At 45.1% G+C, this 22340-nt stretch overlaps 1 protein-coding gene across 2 annotated transcripts in view; it reads left to right on the forward strand.

Annotated features, from left to right (window-relative positions):
* Positions 1-22340, forward strand: part of SNCAIP (synuclein alpha interacting protein) — a 74816-nt gene that overhangs the window by 47010 nt on the left and 5466 nt on the right. For both annotated transcript variants that reach the window (XM_028103625.1, XM_028103626.1), the window contains 5 exons: positions 4303-4428; positions 7842-8011; positions 13777-13863; positions 14413-15481; positions 16777-16847. In XM_028103625.1, the coding sequence (XP_027959426.1) occupies positions 4303-4428; positions 7842-8011; positions 13777-13863; positions 14413-15481; positions 16777-16847 (1523 nt within the window). The remainder of the gene's footprint in view (positions 1-4302; positions 4429-7841; positions 8012-13776; positions 13864-14412; positions 15482-16776; positions 16848-22340) is intronic.

Here is a 22340-nt window from a genome sequence, read left to right on the forward strand (position 1 = left end):
GCATTCTCCCATTTTAAATGTTTGCCCTAATACAGATCCAAAAAAACAAAAAGGCGGGGGGGGGGGCAGACACTTTTTGAGAAAAAGGAAAGTCTCAGCAGTTCCTACAAATGGTCACGAACAGTGACAGGCAGGCTAGCAAGAGGGATACTTCCTTCCACAGGCTGTGTGTTACTGTTTTTCCACGATTCACAAGGCAGAATATTCTGTTGACTTCACTGTTTCACCGTCATGGGGTAGAAATAAGCAAACAACCTGGAAAGTGCTGGGATTGCAGATGAAAGCAAAATAGAAAAACCTTTGATTAGCTTGGGCATCCATCTGCTCTCCGAGGACAGCTCTTTAAAAAACAGCCTAAGCGACCCTGAGCTCTGCAAACCCACAGACTGAGGGGCTGTTAACCATGCTTTCTGTGACCCAAGAGTGGTCACCGTGCAAAATGAGTGTGTCATTTATGGAATCAAGGGTCATGGGTCAGTGAGCGATTGCGGACATTCATACTCAGTAGACAGAAAGGAGAGACCCGGAGAACATGGACTCTGTGTCTGGGTCTATCTAAATCCGAGCCCTACCACTTACTAGCTCGGTGGCCTTGGAGACTTTTTTTTTTTTTTTTTAAAGATCTCTCTGGACCTCGGTTTCCTCATCTCTAATATGGAGATAAAAGAACCTACTTCACCAGGCAGCTCTGGGGATTAAGTGGGAAAAAGCCACATGAAGCATTGCCTGCTGCTGGCACGAAGTAGACATAAATATTGGTTCTTTGGATTATTGGATGTCTCCCAATTTCCTATTTTTATTGATATCAATATTGTTCAATTTACTTATTTCACCATAAGTAAAGCATTAGGGAAACTTGGCAAAAAAAAAAAATATTTAGGCCTTAACCTATTGAAGACATCCTTGGATATACTTTTTTTTTTCATACTTTACTATCTCTGGATTCTACATTTATCTTATAATAAAGGACACCGTGAAATTATGGCTGGCCACTTTCTTACACTTTACCATCTCAAAAACCAGGCTGAATCATAAAATTGATGGTGTATTAGATTTGATGATATATATGATTGCAGAAAAAGCTGCCTCCTTTAGAACTTAACGGTTGTAGCGAAAACTGTAGAGATTTTATTGATGCCAGTAATAAACCTGTGCACCCTTTTCCATTACATTTTTTATTAGACTTTGTCCAGAAAATCTTGTGAATTACATGTATTAATCGCCTCATTAAACAAATTACATTGCCTTTAAGAACACACAAAATACACCAATAAAGCAGGTTCCCCAAAACAGAAAATCCCCAGAAGAGGAAACCAGGACATGAAGGACGTTTTTAGTCAAAAGATGAAAATTGAATGTACTGAGTGTGTGGGTGGATGGGTAGAATGTTAAGTTGGAAAGGCATTCTGTAAAACAGAAATAAGAGAGAAGGGCCTCTCCATCCACATGACTGTGTCAGATGTTCTCTGAAAGCAATGCTTAGGGAAAATGAAAATCAGAAATTACATCTTGCTTTGAACATCGCCGTGACGCATGCGCACATGCACGCACAGAAGGCGAGCGCTGAATGTCTAAGGAGGGAGGTAGACCTCACTGCATGTATATTTAATACACATATGCATTCATAAGGCCCTTCTTGGTTGGAGAAGATAGTTGTATTTGTTCTCCTTACTAGATATTTCTCAGATAAGTCGCTGTTTGAATTTTTGGACCGTCGATTTCTGCTGGCATGTTCTCCAGAATCAGAGCAGAAAGCAGCATTTCTCCGAGAGTGGATGCTAAATATGCTCTTACCAGAACCCAGGAATTCAAGATCTTTTGTTTCCATGAAGTTGATCAGTGAACAGGCTGATTATGTCACTTCTTACTAAAGTAAATTGCCCACTGCAGAACGCAAAACTGAATTTGAGGTGCTGGGCAAAGACATGCCTGTTCTGAACAGTAGAATAATGGTTTGACTTTATGTAAGTCTTGCATATTGAATTGGGTAAGATCTTTAATTATCAGGAAGAGATTTTCATGCCATCAGAAGAAAAAAGGCAGGTTATTGAACAATCCGGGCTAAACCTGACTTGGAAGACCATTGGGAGCCAAGGCAGCTCTTGGCCTCATTCAGACCTTGGCCTGTTTGCCCAGATCTTCAAGCCCCTGCAAAGTCCAGGTCTCTAGGTTCTTCTCCATATTTCGGCAAGGGGAAAATTCCTAGTCTTATGAAAGGCAGTATTCCATTTCCTACAACCCTGTTATTAAAAGTCAAAACAATGTGAATGATAGTAAAGGGCATTTTCTGTCCAGGTAGAACAGCATTATCCACTATACTATTAATTTGAGTCTGAAAAATATGAAAATATGCCTGACAAACAGGTTCATGTAGAACATTCCTAACTATCTTGCATTCCTTTGAACTTGACTTGCTGAAGAATAGAGCTGCTAGAATATCAGAGAATATATACCTGTCTTCTTTGGCTTTCTGACATGTAAAGCAAGAGTGTTTGAATTGGATAATTCCCTGAAGTCTCTCCCACTCTGCAATTTTAAGATTCTATGATTTATATCAGAGCAAGCCAAGTCACCACACGCTTGAGAATGAGCCACTGGGGTGGCAGAACTGTCCTTGTCACTGGTTGTGTCATGGCGACCTGCCCTCTTGCTGTTTCCAGATCTTCGCCATTGACTTCAATGGTTATGTTTTTTTTTTCCTAAGATATGTCCACTCACCCGGATCTTTTAAGGAGTTAAGATCCCATGGTAGAATCATCTGGCTCCAAGTCAGAGTCATACCATTTTTCCCCTTCCTAATTAGGAAAAATAAAGAAAGTTGTTCTACCTTGTGCATAGGAGACATCACCACCCACTCTGGTCCAAGTATCAGCCCCAACTTTCTCCAAGTTTGCCTCGGAAGAAGAGGGCAAGCACATCAGCATAACCTGATCCAGAGTCTCATTCCCAGCCCTGGCTTCCAGGCTCTGCTCCACCTCATTCTCCAGGGACCTTGAGGGTTTCATGTTCTTCAGGGTCTTGTCTGCTTTTGCAGCTGACACTCACCCTGCGTTCCCTGGGTGCCTTCTTGATAGGTGATAGGCATTGATTACACGTTTGCCTTCTTGTTCTTTGGGGGTCTTACTCCCTGCTTGCTCACATGGGAAGAATGTGGTGCAAATGTTCATTCTGTCCCTGATGTTGCCAATGCCTTCATAAACAGTGCCCTGCTCCCCCGACGAGGGGTGAACCATGAAAGGAGTTGGCTGTGTTTATCCAACATTCTTTTAGCAGATTAGTTGGCATGTTCAGAAGGTGAAGGCAAATTTAATCCAGAAAAGTATAAAAGTTCATGACCAGTCCGAGCAAGTAACTGGAAAAAAAGAGAAATCTTTAAAAGGCTAAGGAGAGGTTCAAGGCTATTTCAAACACATGATCGTCTTTTTAAATGTCAAATTCCACTCACTAAACTTCATGCTGTTGTTTTTACCACTCTCATGTTTTTTTAACATTATATTTAATTCATCTATTTTAAAACAGTGAAATCCCATCCCCCTGCTTTCTCCTGAGGCCAAACATAACATGAAAATACCACAAAATACTCAGTGGGTAAAAGGCAAACGGATTTTGACAACACGCTGAGCACACTGTGTCTTTGCTTTTGAAAGGTTGCCTTCAGAGCGTCGGGCACCCTCCATTTAACAGGCAATACGGGAAGCCTTTACCTTTAAAACCCCACCAACAACGGGTCAGAAAAATCAGGAGGGTCCTGGTTTTCTCTCGGTGAGGTTATCTTATACTTAGCCACTTAAGCTCTTGCTTCTCTGTCAGCCTATTGAGTGCAGGAGGTCTGGGATCATGAAGGCATGGTCGAAGCATTATCAACTTCAAAGGAGAAGCTGGTTCTCTTAACGCCTGAGGTTTTATAATAATATTCCTGCACCCTAAAGATAGTAGAACAAAGTGGCAAAAACATTGCCTTGTCATCGAAAGACTTAGATTTTGGTCCCCGCTTTCGATCTGTCTAGCTGTGTCACTTTGAGGAAGTACTCAAACGTTCTACTTTTACATCTATGGGATAACTAACACGAGAGCATTTCTGACATAACTCCCTGCTCTTAAAATTCTCTGAGCGTTCCTCTTTCGTGGACTTTGAGTCAGAGAGATGCATGGATTTTCAGTTCAGAAGGAAGGGTATTTTCTGCTGATACGATAAACCTGGTTGTATGTAAGCTTCCCACGTCAGAGTTTTGTTTCCCTCTGTCTTTATTTCAGACTTGCTGCATAATATTCCATTAATTGCAACTGTCTTTGTGTTTATAGGAAAAAATTCTTCTTTGGCTTCTTCAGTTTATGCAAGAACAGGGCATCTCCCTGGATGAAGTGGACCAAGATGGCAACAGTGCCGTCCACGTAGCCTCCCAGCATGGCTTCCTCGGGTGCATCCAGGTACACAGGCCCTGTTGCTTTGAGGAGACAAATGAGTTTATAAGTAATGAAACCAAAAATTGGAAATTTTGTGTCCTGGAAGACGTGTGCGGATTAAGTCAGCTTTTTCTGCTGTAGTAGATCGTAAGGAATTAAGTTGATATATTCGTATTTCCAGAAGCCCAAAAAAATGGCATCATAAGGAGCCCTACAAGTTTCTCGTTGAGTGTTGCAGGATGTCGGAAGGGACAGCAGATGGAGGGTTGTGGGTTCCCCCCTTTCTCTGGGGCAGGGCAGAGCTTCTAGAATGCCTTCAGAAAGCCCCAGAACTGGTTACAGGGAGGCCTCGGATATTACCGTTGCTCCCCTCAGCCCACAGGCAGGCTAGGCAGGGTGGCCAGCCTGTCCAGCCGACAGCCTCAGGTGGTCTCCTGCTTGTAGTCCTACCTGCCTCACAGGTGTTACCATGGTCTGTGTGTGCAAGGGTGTGGGGTTGGGGAGCACAGCCACAGGAGAGGGAGGCGGGTTCTGCCCCCTGCCACCAGCCACCTGAGAGAGTATCCACATGCAGCTTAGATCATGTGGAGTTCCCGCAAGAAGAGTCGGAATCTCTCCCCTCCAAGTGCCTTGGTGCATGAAGCTGAACCAAACCCAGGGCCGCCGTCATAATAGCACATGGCCGAAAGCCCAGGGAGGGTCCTCAGGAGTTTGAGGCACGTGTGAATATGAAAAGCAGACTTAAAAAAAAAAAAAATGTTAAGGCCCTGAATGACAAAGCAAAGAGAGAAGGTGACCAACAAGAAGGAGGAGGAGCAAGAAGAGTGACTGTGTGCGGGAAGGAAAGGGTCTATTTAGATTTAGCCTGGAATTTGATTTATGAATGCAGCATTACCAGCGTCAGACCAGTCACACCATTGTTATCGTGGAAAATGACCCAGCATCTGTGGATGTGTTCCCACATCTGCCTGAGGTGTAGGAAAGCCCTTTCCTGACTGACCGCATACAGCTGAAGGCCATGAGAAAAGAAACTGCTTTTCACCTCACTGAGCCCATGCAGTTCAGATAAGAAAGCAGCATTTTTTGTTGCTTTTACTATATGTTGTTTCTTTTATTACAACGCGGCGTGCTGATTTAACAGGCACTTACTGACGTCCTACTGTGCGCAGGCTAGACTGTATCCAAAAAAGAAAATTGGGCAGTGAGAACCGGTGGTTTAGGAAGGTAGAAGAGACTCTGAAAATGACAGGAGAGGATCTGGAAAAGCTGTCGGCGTGAAAGGCAAGAGACTAATAAAAGCAAAAGGCAGAGGTAACAGCAGAACGTTCTCTAGAGCTTTTGCCCTTTGGAGAACGAAGGGATAGGAAATATTCCACGTGTCTGGACAAACGTTTCCCCACTAATGTTGGCAACGTGTGCCTCTTCTCATTTAAGGCACCACGTTGTAAAAGCAGTGATGAGAACCCAGAGCCGAGAAAAGAGAGAAACTTAAATCATTACCAGGATCTACGGAAGATGAAAGGAGTAGCGTGACTTTTTGTGGAGGAAAAGTAATTGAACATAACCAAAGACTTCACTTTTTTTTCCATTTTAACAAAACGCTCTAATATTTATTAGTCTTGAACTTTTTTTATCGGCTAATAAGTGACTGAAAGCCAAAGAAAACCAGCTGATAGCACTAATTCTGTTTGAGATTTCAGTCATTTTTCTTTTATATGCAAAGAGAGGCTGTGTGTGCTTTCGGGCCATTCATCTCTCCACTTAACACAAATGATATTTTTGGCACTAGATACCGTGGCTGTGGAAACTTGGATAATCTTGGAAGCGGGTCTATCCACTGGGTGTGAGACTTAAAAAAAAAAAAAGCAAAGAAAAGACACAGAGAGACTGAGAATAGAACAGGAGGTGAGCAAAGGCCCTTTTGAGGGGCGGCAGAAACTGACTCTAGGAAACTCTGGAAGGGAAATGGCGGAGGCCAGAGTCAAGGGAGTGGGATCAGTGAGTGTTGACAGGGACATCCTGGGCAGGCTGTTGTGACCTCTGAGTTTAAGCGATCTAGGAACTTAAAAATCCTAAGTGTTACTTTTGGGAACAATAGTACCTTTTACTCATATAAACCCAGAGGTCCAGTCTCATCTTGATAGTGTCAACGGATGTGTCAGATTGTGGCAGCTGATTAATATTGATGTAACAGCTTTCTGTGGCATCTCATGTCACCACAGTATAGATAGAAAAGAATTTTGATTTTTTTTTTTTTTTTTTAATTAGCGATGTCAACCATGGTCCATCAAGTCTCTCTTCCTTACTAACGATGCCTTGGTCAGATTCCGTAACTTTGTGCTTGCTTGTGCCTTAACATTGACTCCAAACCAGTTTAAAATCTTGGTGTTACTTCTGAATCAAAGTGTTCTCCTCTCCAGCCCAGATGAGACTCGGGGTTCAAGGGACCGAGCCATAATTGGCTTTGTACACCGCACCTTGACTCCTGTTCCCCTCGCTCTGCTGGGCTCAGTGTTGGAGACAAGGAGGAGGGAGGAGAGAAAAGTTACCCGTCTCTTTGCTTAACTGGCAGAGGTCATGGCACTCTCCCTGAAAGCTGTCATTCCTTCTCTGGCTCACTGTGGTGGGCCACCGGTGTCCTCTGTGGCAGCCTTCAGGCGCTGACCCTCTGTTGGGCCTGATGGGTGAGGTCTTCACGGGGCTCTCTGGAGCCTCCCCACTGACACCTGACCTGGGAGATCTGGCCCCCACTTCACGCCCTCCTCCATACAGTCCCTCCGCCTGTGTCACACCCACTGCTCTTTCTGCCGGGAACCCTCTCCTTCCGTAGTGGGGTGATAGCAAGCTCACCCCAAGCCCCCTTCTACGACGTCTCCTCAACCCATGGGTCATAGCCTTGCCAGACACATGGTGGGAGTGTGGGCTGCCCCACACACAGCCCCTGCAGGTCATTTCTCTCCAGTGCTTTTTATTTCTGATGGGGTAGGCTCAGCAATAGACCACATATGCTTCCCAAGCAAATAGGAACAGGTAAACAAAACCCCACTCTCTCCTTGCAGGCGTCCCCAACTTTCTGGGCCCACCCACTGAAAGGAACAAAGCAGCTCAACCCAGGAGACAGCCCCCTCAGGACAGCAGCAGGGTCTGCCCCTCACAGCCGGCTCCTCCAAGGCTGGGTGGGATGGTAGCCTTGGGACGGGATCTGTTGCATGTGTGAAGGCTCCGAGGGAAGTATCTGATACCAACCCCTACAAAGCCACCAGAGGCTCTCTTTTGTATGTGATGATACCCTCCGCCCCCCTCCCCACCCTGCCATGGGCTCTGGTAACTGGTATTGGACTAGCAGGAAAAGTTCCATTCACCTTTCTCTTCCCGTCATTCCAAAATGTCGCCAGGGAGGTCTTGTAACGATCCCATGCCTCTGCACGTTCCCACAGACATTGGTGGAGTACGGAGCAAACGTTACCATGCAGAACCATGCGGGGGAAAAGCCATCCCAGAGCGCCGAGCGCCACGGGCACACGCTCTGCTCCCGGTACCTGGTGGTGGTGGAGACCTGCATGTCGCTGGCCTCCCAGGTGGTGAAGCTAACCAAGCAGCTGAAGGAGTAAGTGGAAGTCCCTGCGAACCAAGTCGGTCTGGTCCTCACTTGGCTCAGGTTCGAGCCCGGTGCCGGTTGTCTGGAGAATTCCCAGCCTTCTGCCCATCTCCTTTTCCTCTTCCACCCCGAGTCCTGCCAGCCGGCATCCACGCAATGGGTGCCATCTGCGCAGAGGAAGGAGGATGCTTCCACAAGCAGACAGTGCAGAGCAAACTCCGTGAGCAGAGAATGTGAGGCACATCGGATGAGAGACAGCCTCTCTCCGTGTGTGCGGCTCACGGCCCGATGACTTAGGTACACACACGCATCATCCCCAAATTTCTGTCCTTTACATTCTAGGAAATCATAAAAAAGCCTGAGAGAGAAGAAGAAAAAACAAAAAACTAGACATGGGCCAGTTTCTCAGGTTTTCAAACAAAAAATGTGTATTACAGACAGGCCGTCTGACAACAGTCACCAATGTTAAGATTTACAGAAACGAAGCCGACAATTCATGAGTCCTCAGAATGGAAAATAGCATTCAGACAGCGTGATGTTACTTAAAACCCTCTTGGTCTAGATGGAGTCAGTTCTGTTCTTGATGAGATTATCAAACTGGTAGCCATTGCCTATCAGGAGCTGTCAGGGAGCATTTCTGGGAGGTTGTCATGATATGCCTGACGACAGGGGGGACAGAGGAGAAGTCATCAGGTAGGTCTCTAGCAGTCCAAAGAATCGAGCCGACACCACCTGAGAGGACTAAGGTCAGCCCTTGGCAAACACACCAGTCAAAGTACAGTTGCATATTGGAGAGGGATTCACTGAAAATCCCAATTGGTATTCAAAATCATGTTGACCGATTAAGAGGATAAACCCCAAAAAATTAAATTTTAGAAGCAAAATAGGGGGTGTCTTAAATTATTTTTAAAAATACTCTGTTTGGGGGCGCCTGGGTGGCTCAGTCGTTAAGCATCTGCCTTTGGCTCAGGTTATGGTCACAGGGTCCTGGGATCGGGCCCCACTTTGAACTCCCTGCTTTGCGGGAAGCCTGCTTCTCCCTCTCCTACTTCCCCTGCTGTCTTCTCTCTCTCGCTGTGTCTCTCTCTGTCAAATAAATAAATAAAATCTTTTAAAAAAATACTCTTTTTGGGGCACCTGGGTGGCTCAGTCAGTTAAGCATCTGCCTTCAGCTCAGGTCATGATCCCAGGGTCCTGGGATGGAGCCCCGGGTTGGGCTCCCTGCTCAGCGGGGAGTCTGTTTCTCCCTCTACCTCTCCCCCCTGCTCATGATCTCTCTCATGCTCTTTCTCTCTCAAATAAATAAATAAAATCTTAAAAAATAAAAAAAATACTTTTTCTCCTTTTGAAAAGAGACCTGCGATGGCTGGGAGGCCTTCGCCGATCATGCGACACTATGACAAGCCCTTAGACCCTCGGGCTCCTCTCTAAGCTGGGAGAAACCTTCATCTGTCCACTTCCACCCTCTCGCCCCAGAGACCAAGTCTCTGTCCCCTCCCGCCCTCCCCCTACTAGAGTACGCACTTCAATGAGTTGATTAGGATTTTACTAGACACAAATAAGGTTTAAAAATTAAATATTAAAGCGGTTCCCTCCAAAGGTTGTTGAGTATGTGCAGTGACACTCCAAGCGTCCTCTGCCCAGTTACACAAAACTCCCCTGGGGCGGGTGAGTTAAATGAGCTTCAAGGACTTAATGCAATTGAAGGGAAAATACACACAAACTCACAACTCAGTAAGTTGCTTTTCCACAGTGAAGACACTTGTACATATGTTTTTATGTGTATGTGTAAGTATTTCTAAAGTTAAGTTCCTAGAAGGGGAATTGCTAAAACACAGGGCATACACATTTAAAATGTGGATAGATGTTGCCTAATATCCTTCCAGGTAATGTTGTGGCAATATCCTTTCCCCCGTGGGTAGTGTATGGACATACCCATTCAGAGGAGCTTTAAAACGGTCCAATAGAATGTTGCTGTTTTTTTTCCTTAAGATTCATACTCAGAGGAAAGATCGCAAAACACTGTCCTCAGTCCTGTACCGTGGAGTCTGTGAGCTGTTCATGAGCTATAATAGCTGTTTTATTGGTGAACTCTTCAAGGTCAGGGTCTTGGCTGCCCTCTCGGTTGATGGGCCCAGAATAAAATACACATGTACGCTAATAGATAACAGTTCTTCCATTGTCTCCGAAGCTGAATGCTTTAGACAATTATGGTGAGGCCAGTGGCAAGATAAAATATGAGAGGTTAGGCTGGAGACCCCGGTCTTTGACTTACTGTGTGCCTCAGTGAGATTGGCAGGACTAGAAGTGAACCGGGAAATCCACTGGGTTTGGCCACTGTAGCCTGTGCCCTTCAGGCTCCAGGGCACCCCCCAGCACAGAAAGGTACAGGAGGAGCGATGAGAACCACGAGTTTTTCCAGTCCAAAGTTCTGAGTGAGAGACACTCCAGAGTGCCTTTTCCTGCCAGAAAGCCTTTCTACTAACTCTTTAGAGTTAATAAACATAACTACTGTTTAAAAAGTGGCGACCTTCAGCTCTGTTAGAGGTCCTGATGTACAAACCTAGATATTACGGGTTGAATTATGCCATCCCCCCCCCAAAAAAATAGGGTAGAGTTTTAACCCCTCGTACCTCAGAATATCCACTTATGTGGAGATAGGGTCTTTACAGAAGGAGTCAAGTTAAAATGAGGTCATGAGGGTGTGTCCAAATCCAGTATCATTGGCGTTGTCATCAAAGGGGGAAATCTAGGGGCGTCTGGGAAACTCAGTCAGTTAAGCATCTGCCTTCGACTCAGGTCATGATCTCGGGGTCCTGGGATTGAGCCCCGTGTCGGGCTCTCTGCTCAGCAGGGAGTCTGCTTTTCCCTCTCACTCTCCCTCTGTGATCTCTCTCGCTCTCTCTCTCAGATAAATAAATCTTTAAAAAGGGAGGGGGGATTTCGCTGTGAAGGCAGACACACACAGGGAGAACACATGGGTGAACATGAAGTCAGGGATCAGAGTGGTGCATCCACAAGCCAAGAGCACCATCAAACCACCAGAAACAAGGAGAGAAGCAGGGAACAGCCTCCCTCTCAGCCCTCAGAGGAAACCGATACTGCCAACCCCTCGGTCTCAGACTTCCAGCCTCCAGAACTGTGAGAAAATAAACTTCTGTTTTTTAGCCACCCAACTGATGGTACTGGGTTAACAACAGCCCCAGCATGGCATATACCCATCTATGTTCTCATGTTTCATATACTTTTACATAATCATATTTCACATGATCATGTGCTTAAAATTGAGCAGTCCTTGCTGAGGGGCTTCTTTAGACTCTAGACAGTAGAGTCCCTTTTTTTTCCCATTCATACATGGAATTCCAATCATCAGTCAACCCGATCGCCCCCAAATAGTTTTCTTAACTGTACCATAATTCACTGTGACACTTAACAAACCCTTTAAAAGTAGACGGTAATCTTGCTTCATCTACTTTAGCCCCTCACTATTGTTCTTTAAAAATTTGACTGGCAATACCAGCTTGCAAAGTGGGAAAGGTAGAATGTACTTTTGTTTTTTATTCTTTCTTTAGAATAAGGGTTAGCCAACTATAGACTATGGGCCAAATCCAGCCTACTGTCTGTTTTTGTAAATAAAGTTTTATTGGAACCCAGCCACACACGCAATCATTTACCTATCGTGTAGGGTTGATTTCATGCTACAAAAGCAGAGTTGGGTAGTTATGACACAGACCGTGTGACTCACAAGCCTAAAATATTTACTATCTGACCTTTAGGGAAAAGTTTGCTGGCTCCTTCTTTAGACAATTAGTTTTCAGTAGGTGAGTCACAGAATGAGTGAGACAAATTGAAATCATAGACATTTCTTGTCTTAGGGATAAAACGTTAGGACTAAGACTGACTTATGTCTGAAAAACAGAGTACTTGGGGAGTTGGAAGGGTGTCATCCCAGTCTGATCTCACAGAATTAGAGTTAGGTGGCCAGTGGTTGTTGAGTATGTACAGTGACACTTGGCAAGGAGAACAGTGGGCTTCCTCAAGCCCAGATCTAAGGTACCGCAGTCATTTTAAGAACACCGGCAACTCAGGGCACCTGGGTGGCTCAGTCAGTTAAGTGTCTAACTCTTGATTTCAGCTCAGGTCATGATCTCAGGGTTGTGAGATCAAGCCCTTTGTTGGGCTTGTGCTGGGCATGGAACCCGCTTAAGATTCTCTCTCTTCCTCTGGCCCTACCCCTGCTCACGCACTTGTGTGTGTGTGTGTGTGTGTCTGTGCGAGTGCGCACATGCGTGCACACTTTCTCTCTCTCTAAAAACAACAACAACAACAACAACAAAATGCTCATTCATTTAGTTCCATGTCCTGGCTCGTGAGAGGGCCTACCATTTTTTATGCTAATTGTATTAGTTCTCTATTCCTATAACAAATTACCACACACCTAGTGGCTTAAAACAACACAAATTCATCTTATAGCTCTATAGGTCCAAAGACTGGAATGGGTCTCCAGATTAAAATCGAAATGTCCACAGGCCACATTCGTTTCTGGAGGCTCGAGGATGGGTCTGGTTGCAGGATCGGTTCCTTGTGGTCAGAAGACCGAGGTCCCCTTCTTTTGCTGGCTGTCAGCAAAGGGTCGTTGCCAGTCCTTAGAGGCCACTGCATTCTTTGGCTCATGGCCCCTCCCTTCGTCTTCAGAGCCAGTAACCACAGATGAAATCTTCACACTTTGAGTGGCTCTGACCTCATCTTCTATCTCCTCCTCACTGTTAAAGATTTGTGATTCGATTGGATAAACCATAATGATAATAATAATAATCCAGGATAATCTCCCTGTTTTCCTCTCAGCTGATAAATAATCTTGATTCTGTCTGCAACACTGATTCCCTTTTGCCACCAAAGGTAACATAGTCCCACCTTCCAGGGATTAGAATGTGATAGACGTCTTGAGGTGGGAGCGTCAGCACACTAATACTAGAGTTCAGTAAATACTGCTATTCTCTGAAAGTCAGAATCAGTTGGCTTTACTTTCCTCAGGTTCTGTAATAGGCTTTCTAAACTGATTTCAATTTCTGTAACCTGTGGCTTTTAACTGATTTTCTTAAATTTGAAGCACATTCTCATTCACATGCTCTTATCTCCAGAAGAAAATGAGTGTTGACATACTGTGTTTCCCTTCATGTAAGAAAATACCAAGCTATTTAATGGTTTTTACCCAATACGGAAATAGTTGTGTTGCTCTATTTTGCTCTTTTCTGATCACTAAATTAATTCAATTACTTTAAAGATTTAAACAATTTGGAAAGAGTAAATTATATAAGTATACACGTTATGGAGCTTTCTTAAAAATGGTATTATACTACACACAGTATTTTGCAATTTCCTTTTTTACTTACTATACATATATATATATACATAAAGTGTACTTTATATATGCACATATATTAGGGAAACCTTTCCTATGTCATGGATACTGAAATATATTCTCATTTTTAATAGCTGCCTTTATGGAAATAACTAAATTATTCACTTAGTCTTACTGATGAGCATTTAGGTTATTTACAGTTTTTTGCTAGCGTGAATAATAAGCATCCTTTTGGGTACTTGATTGTGTCCTTAGGAAAATTTCTGCATTGCAAAATGAAGAATATGCACATTTGTAAGGCTTTGGGATTTGTTGCAATTTATTGAAATAATCACGAAAAAGTTTATAGCTGCTCATTTGTAGTAGTGGCCATGTATCAGAGAGCTCATGTGTCTCCATTTGTTTTTTCTAGACAGACAATGGAACGCGTCACATTGCAGAACCAGCTCCAGCAACTTCTGGAAGCTCAGAAATCAGAGTCACTCCTTTCTTCACCCAGGTAATACCAAGAACATGGGTTCTTAGAGTTCTTAGTTATTTTTAGTCTCTGAGCCTTCTTTTGGACCTCTAGGAAAAATATCTTTAAGGAGACCACAATATTTTATTTTTGTAAAGAGGAATAAAATTGAGACATTTCAGGGGAAAAAGGCCTTGGGGCTAAAGTCAGAACACCTGGGTTCATCTCTGGCTCTGTCATTTCTTCTTTCCCCGCTTGTAAGCAAGTCACGTACTCTTTCGGACTCCTTCATTTCTTCATCTGTGAAATGGAAATAAGGATATGTAGACTTGTAAGGTTGTAGAAGATGAGAATAATAGAATTAGAGCAAAATTGATGTGTAAACAGTAAAACAGTAGACACATTTATATTGTCATGGCATTAGGTATGAGGCACTATACTTTGGTCATAGTTGCCACTATGCAGATTGATTTGCACAGACATTAAGGGATTATTCTTATTCCAGTCCTGTCGATTTGTTGTAAGTTGTTCGTGGCAGTGAAGGAAATCAGTGATAGAAAATCCCCTCATATGTTCTCCGTCATCTTTCAGTTCACCATCCTCCCCAGCTTCCAGAAGGTCCCAGTGGAAATCTCCAGATGTGGACGATGAGTCTGTAGCCAAAAGCAAACCTGGAGTCCAAGAGGGGCTTCAGGTTCTCGGAAGCCTGTCGGCATCCAGCCGGGCCAGGGCCAAAGGAAAAGACGAAGATTCTGACAAAATCCTACGCCAGTTACTGGGAAAAGATATCTCAGAGAGCGTCTGCACCCAGGAAAAGTTGTCCTTGGAATTCCAGGATGCTCAGGCTTCCTCTAGAAACTCCAAGAAGATCCCTGCGGAGAAGAGGGAACTCAAGTTAGCTCGGCTGAGGCAGCTGATGCAGCGGTCCCTGAGTGAGTCCGACACGGATTCCAACACCTCTGAGGACCCCAAGAGCACACCCGTGAGGAGGCCTGACAGGCCCCGGCCACCGCCCATCGTGGGAAGTGTGGAGAGTGTGGACAGTGCAGACAGCTTACACCTGATGATAAAGAAACACCCCTTGGCATCGGGACGTAGGTTTCCTTTTGGCATCAAGGCCTCCAAATCTCTGGATGGCCATAGCCCATCCCCCACCTCAGAGAGCAGCGAACCTGACTTGGAATCCCAGTGTCCCGGCTCAGGGACCAATCCCCCAAGCCAGCCCTCTGGAGACCCCGCTCAGCCCAGCCCCGACAGCACCGCCGCCCAGAAAGTGGCCATGAGCCCCAAGAGTGCCCTCAAGTCTCCATCTTCCAAGCGCCGGACCTCCCAGAACTTGAAACTCAGAGTTACCTTTGAGGAGCCTGTGGTACAGATGGAGCAAACTAGCCCGGAGCTAAATGGGGAGAAGGACAGAGATAAAGGCAGGCCCCTCCAGAGGGCCTCCATGAGTAGTGAATCAGGGGACCAACTGAAAAGGCCTTTTGGAACCTTCCGGTCTATCATGGAGACACTCAGCGGCAACCAGAACAATAATAATAACTACCAGGCAGCCAACCAGCTGAAGACGTCCACACTGCCCTTAGCCTCACTTGGAAGGAAGACAACAGACGCCAAGGGAAATCCCATGAGCTCTGCTAGCAAAGGAAAGAATAAGGCGGTGAGTGCTATTTGGAGACTATCCCTTTTTTGCCTTTGAATTCACTGTGCTGTTCCTCACACTACAGATTGGTGACCTTTGCCACCACGAGGGAATCCCCGGAAAAAGTCCAAAGGGATACACGGGAAGCCCAATCCATGTGTTTTCTAATGAGATATTTCACATTGGAGTATAGACACTTTGCTCTTCCTTTGGAAAATAAGAGAGAAAGATTAAATACATCACAGGGTATTATACGCCAGTCCCCCAGGTGCCCTAAATAGTTGGCTCCCTGAGTGTTAGGAGTCCTGAACCGGGAGGCATTTCTACAAGATCAGACCACCAGCTGATGTGAAATCAGGCCCTTCCTTGGCACTGACTCTTCCTCAGGAAGAATTTGTTCTCCTTAGATGACTGGCTAGTTTATTCTCAAGCCCAGTGAAAGAGCACATAAATACTCTATTTTTAAAGACTTAACCACTCAACTTTGGAATGACCTTTAAAATGAATACACCCACAGGGACCTCCACATTGGCATTTTACGACACAAACCAGTAAGTGTTAATCAGGATAATGCTGGGGCAGTCTGGAGTGCTCAGTACATGAGGGATGGCGGAGTGTGCCATGAACTACATTTTATAATTGCATTTCCTGGAAAACCATGCACTGTAATCTGTGGTTTAAAACCAGTGACTAAGAGATAGGAACATCTTTTTAGGCGATGTTTGCCGTGTGCTCTGTGCATGCCGTGCCATCCCCAAAAAATGGTATAGCATCCAAAATGTGAAACTCTAAGGAATGAAAGGATGCAGAATATCCATCCTGCAATCTAGAGAGTCCCAACCTGCGTAATTGATTATTGGCCATAAGGTGAAATTCCATTACGGTGAGGTTTAAGACCCGTCCAGATTCCTTTTGCAATACCGAAATCGAGTTTCCATTAATATCTCTCTAATTAATTGAACGCCAGTTTTAACTATACATTGATTTCCAACGTGAATTGTCTTTGTCTTAAAGGACTTCCGTGTTGTATGTATTTCAGCTAGAAAAGTCAGCCCCGTGCCCCAAACCCCGGCCCCTTTGGGTTTCACACGGCCAGCCTTACCTTGCTCAAATAAGACTTTCCCAAGTCACTTACTGGGTTCTGTCACTCAGGAGTGAAAGAATGATCTCTGCAGCTCCCCATGCTCCTTAAAGTAGGTATGAAGCTTCTGTCCAACTAAACTGCCTCCTGCATGCCTCCTGTTGATTGAGACATGTGCATGTGCCGAGCTTTGTTGCATGTTTTCAGATGATGTTTAATTGCACCTCTCTAGGAGATGTACGGCAGCTGCATCACCCTTTCTTCTAACTTGCTGACCGAAGAGCCTCTGCGTAACCATGCACGGTACGTGGTGCTAGCTAGCGGGTCCCTCGCGCAGTGAGGCCATGCCTTTGCTTCCAGTAACATGACCTTTTAAGCCACAGTCCCAGAGCACCCTTAGCAGGAGCTGATACCAAGAAAGAAGAAAATGACACCTTCCCCTCACACACACACACACACACACACACACACACACACACACACACACCCCAACAGAAGCAGCCAAGCTTATAACGGGGCTTTAGAAAGGGATCAAGTGCCTGATTGGCGGGGCTTTATTCCAGCCGCAGAGGGCAGAGGAATCTACTCACCTTACAAACATGCTGAGTCTCCCGGTTGACTTTGGCTTTCAGTCTTTGTTTTAATGGAGTCAAGTACCAAGTAAGTATAGAAATTAAATTTCCTGTCACGGGTGGACGGAGTCGATCTCTGATCAGAATCAGAGCTGTGAAGGAGAGCTGAGGTTTTATTTCATTGCTTATCCTACAGTGAAAGCTCCTTTCATCACTGTGCTGGGGAGAAGCAAGGCCCTGCCATTCTGAAATTGCTCTCGCTTAACGCTCAGAACCCCAGTGCCCAGCGGTCAGCCCGTCTGTGTGTACCCACCAGTCACACGTGGGGCTTTCCCAAACAAAAGGTTTATGCTTCAAAATGCATGGACTGTGTCCAGAAAAGGATCGTCTTCGAAGGTCCCCAGTGGCTCAGGCGCCTCTCTGGGCAAAGTCCTTCTGCATCGGGCTTTCTTTCCTCCCTGGGGAATGTGCATAACTCCTACTCCTGGAGGAAGCAGGAAACGGGGGGGGGGGGGGGGGGAGTGAAAGGAGAGCCGTGGAGGGTGACTTCCTACACTTGGTGCCCGGTGACTGGCTTCTTTCAGAAGAAAGCCCCAAATTCATGTTAAGGGAGGCTGTCACTTTTAAATCATTTAAACTTGCTTGCTTTAATATAATTATTTAAATTAAAAGAAAAATATGTTACGCCTTGCAGCACCCTTCCAAAATCCTCCGCACTGTTTTGTGAATGTGCGTCTGTTTCTATATAATGATAAACACACCCAAATAAGAGTGTATGTGTTGCGAGTATAAATTTTTAGGTCAGAATACTAAGGTGCAAGAAACGTCCTTTTCTTGACCCTTTAAATCAGATTTAATCTGCTCCAGGTCTCTGGTCAGCCCAGAGGAGAAGTAAATCTCAGGCATTTCAGGGAGTGCCCCTAGGGGTCTCATTAATTCAGCACATTGAAGGAAGCACCTTGGAGCTTAGGTATTTACTGGTCACCAGCATTCAACTTGGGTCAGGCTCACACGGTGCCTGAGTCTGGGCTGCTTCCGGCCACCCTGGGGCAGGGAATCTCAGCCCGTTCTTCGAACCCAAGGCCTGGGGTAGGAAGGAAATAGAAGGAAAAATAAAATGTGCATTCCCCTCCCAGACATTGGTACTGGACCCCCTCTCTTCCTCCCAACCCACCTCCCCATCCCCATACCCTTCTCAGTCCCAGGTGAGGTTGGGTGTGTCTTCTGGTACCTGGAAAATTCTGCTCCTGTCCTTAAACAGAAGTCACCAACTTCTGTTTAAGAAGGCAGGAAAGGCAGCACAAAGACTTGAGAAACTCTTGGGAGGGAGAAGGAGAAACACCTCTCATCTCTCGAAGGTTCCTACAGTACCTGGAAACAAGACAGTTAGTATCACAGTGGATTGTCCTGCCAGAAATATTTCGTCCTGTCTTTTTACAAGCAAAGGAAGAAAGCTGAACAATTTTCTATAATATAATTACAAAAGTCAGAGGACCAAATGAGGTTTTGGGGCTCCTGAGCTATCCAACTCTAGGTTAACTCTTTCCTACTCAGTTGAGGGAACAATCCTTCTGAAGGCTCAGTTCTGAACCTCAGAGTCACTGGGTTTACATATTAACAGAGTTTGATTTCAGCGATAAACTAGAAACCCCAAAATAAAAATACTTAGTGTATTTAAATAAGCATCTTGGCCACCCTTCCCCTCCCCTACCTTATAAATTAACCTCTACTTTATCATGGTTTCCGTTTAGCGTGTGTTCCACAGAAAGTGAGAAGTCCCTCGTTGGCTCACACTGGAGAGGGGAGGTTTCTCGGATTCACTCATAATGACACAGAGGCAGAGAGAACGTGGCCAAGTTCACTCCTTAGATAAAATAAGGGTGGACGGCCATAGTGGAAATGAAGATTCCTCAGAGAAACTAACACCAGCATGAGATTGTGGGCATGAAAAACACCTAATTGACTCTAGTGCTTGCTTCATTTTGCCTCAGGGACCCATTGAAGGAACATCCCACAGAAAGATACAATATAGAAAGGAACCCAAGGGTTCATCCCTCAGTGATGCCTTCACATCTTGGCCCAAGAATTTGCTTGAAAGCTAAACGGCTCCTCCCGGGTAGCAGCAATTCCCCAGGTTTATATAACTTTGGAATCCAATGGCAGTCATTGGGTTGAGGTTGGTTCCAAATATTAATGCCACCGAATTACCCTATCGCTATGGCCCTAGGAGAAAGAGTGGGTCCCCAGAACCTAGTTGCAGACATATGCTGGAGTCCCATTTTAGTTCCTAAGAAATGTTTATTTTTCCTGGGAAAATACGGGCAGTAAATACATTTGAAAGAACATCACCTCTGTGTGGGGATTCTGTTTGCTATTTATTTTCCTAAATTGGTCACAGCTTGATAGCAAAGAATCTAAATTTCTTTTCAATGCCCTTTAAAATTAGATTGGACTCCATTACTCTGGACAGCTTTCCCAGAGTGTTTCCACAGCCCACGATGACTTTGTTTATAACAAGCAGATTTATCTTTACTTTTTCTTATCAAGGACAAGTTGGTTTTGAGTTATTACAACTCCAAAGGAATGTTTGCAATTACTTGTCTTAAAACGCCAATAAGACATTCATTTCCCAGAGTTTAAGTCTAAGTGAGGCCTGGGACACATGACGTGAGCTTTGCGTCCAGCTAGCTAGAGGCAGAGGGTATCATCCTCTGGCCACCACCACTCACACCCTCTGTGACCACAGTGCCACTGCGGCCTGAAACCCTCATCCTAGCCCCAACACCAGAGCAGACGGCTTCAAAACACATTAAGTAATAAACACCATTAGTGTGGGTTTTACTGCCAAGGAATTAGCCACACAGGAAATGATACATGCAGGGCCAAGAGCTCTGGTATCCGATATTTTGCATAGATGTCAAGGATGTTCACTAACCACTTCAACAGGAGTCGTACGTTTGGCCTGAGACGATGTGAGGTGTGGTAGTCATGTGCTGGGCCCAGTAGGAGGTCAGAGTTGAGGGTGCCCACCCCCACCAGCACACACACACACACACACACACGCACGCACGCACGCACGCACGCACACACACATTATGTCCTTACTGTCAGGATATCATGCTAATCAAAAAAATGATCAAAGATATGGAAGCCATTGGAAAAGTAGAGGTGAGGCCCTGGCAGAAAGCTGTCTCCCAAGTACAATGTGTTATCCTCAGCCCCACTGATGAGCACTTCCAGACTCATGATGGAAAAATCCAGTCGGTGCCAAAAAGGAGCCCCAGTCTTGCTGAACAAAGGCATCCTCACCATCATTTCTCTGGATATGAGAAAATAACCACATTCTAATCTTGTCTTTAATTTTTTACCTTAAAGTATCTATTTTTTAACCCATACGCTTTTTAAGAATTCTTGAAGGGATGTGTCTGTAATTTTTTGGTCACTGTTATGTTACCACGGATCATTGATCCATGCTGAGGACATAGTTCTAGAGCGACCTCCCCGAGGGCAGACAGAGTCTTAAGTATAACAGTTCAGAAAAGTTGGTTCAAGGGCTAATACAAAAAGGGGATTTAGCGATTACAGACATTAGCATTATCACTCAAAAACTACAGTTTTGGCTTCTAAGCCCTGATCAGAAGTGGATATTCATTTGTAATATCCTAGCTCTGGGGTCTAGAGCCAGCCCATTAACAGGAATTGATACCAGGTCCCTGAGGTGCCTTCCTCTACTCCAGAAACCCCTAGAACCCCCCTGGTCACCTTCCCCCCCACTCCTCCTCCGTGTGTCCCCAGGTTCTGTGTTCCCTGTACAACTCTTGTCCCTCCCACCCTCACCTCTGCCTCCTTAGTATTCATATTAGTTTCAGAGGGGAAACCCATATTTCATACTGAGCTTTTTTGTCCCTATGACTTAGAGGAGAGAAGAGACCCCAGTCTTGAACATTTCTCCAAAGGCAGGTTCTCCTTTGCTCAGGCCACGGTTTTTGCATTGTCCTTGGCTATCGCATAGCAGAATCTTGTGTGTGGAGGGAAATACTCATGTGATGAGGGATAGTTAAAATGACCAGACCCTCCCAAAGTCTCGGCACAACTTCGCAAGCTCTTTATAAAAGCAGCCAGAGTTCCCAAGGTTGACCAGAGCATGATTCACAAATGGAGTTTCTTTCCATACATGCCGTACACCCACTGGGAAAAAGAGAAAGTATATGCTGCCACAGGAAGACAATGAAACAGAGTTGAGTCTCCAAGTATAAGGAGTTGAGACATAGAAAAAGCTATTGCAACTAAGATCCCATGTTCAGTCTTCAAGCACTGCCCTTGGAAGGCAGGAAATGACCATGTGGAACAGCCATGAATGAGAAGTAGGAGGGTACAGAGAGAAGACCTTCCTTCAAAACCAAAACCATCCCTCCAGAAATACGTTCTTTCAGCATGTGAATCCTGCCTTAAATGCAATCACGAAACTGAAGAACAGACTACTCCCTTTTCCCACCTCCACCCTCCTTTCCTCCCTCCCCTCTAAGGTCCTGGTTTGAACTGTGAAATGCCCCCAGGGAAACTGCCCTGTTAGTGTCCTATGGGCACCATCTCTGCCACCACGGGGGTGTCTCTGAACATTAAAAAAGCAGTGCCTGTCTATAAGCTCTGAGGAAGACTAGAGTTTCCAAGAAGCAGCCATTGATTTGAGGTTTAAAAGTACCAGCTACCCTATGACCCAGCAATTGCACTACTGGGTATTTACCCCAAAGACACCGATGTAGTGAAAAGAAGGGGCACCTGTACCCCAATGTTCATAGCAGCAATGTCCACAATAGCCCAACTGTGGAAGGAGCCCAGATGCCCTTCAACAGACGAATGGATAAAGAAGATGTGGTCCATATATACAGTGGAATATGACTCAGCCATCAGAAAGGATGAATACCCACCATTCGTATCAACATGGATGGAACTGAAGGGGAAATAAGTGAAATAAGTCAAGTAGAGAAAGACAATTAGCATATGGTTTCACTTCTTTGTGTAACATAGGGAATAGCTTGGAGGACATCAGGAGAAGGAAGGGAAAAATGAAGGGGGTGGAAATCAGAGGGGGAAATGAACCCTGAAAGACTATGGACTCCGAGAAACAAACTGAGGGTGTTAGAGGTGGGGGGGATGGATTAGCCTGGTGATGGGTATTAAAGAGGGCACGTACTGCATGGAACACGGTGTTATACGAAAACAA

Source organism: Eumetopias jubatus, unplaced genomic scaffold (assembly GCF_037043125.1).
Source record: "Eumetopias jubatus isolate StellerSeaLion01/CBP00866 unplaced genomic scaffold, mEumJub1_p1.0 scaffold_5, whole genome shotgun sequence".
Lineage (NCBI taxonomy): Eukaryota > Metazoa > Chordata > Mammalia > Carnivora > Otariidae > Eumetopias > Eumetopias jubatus.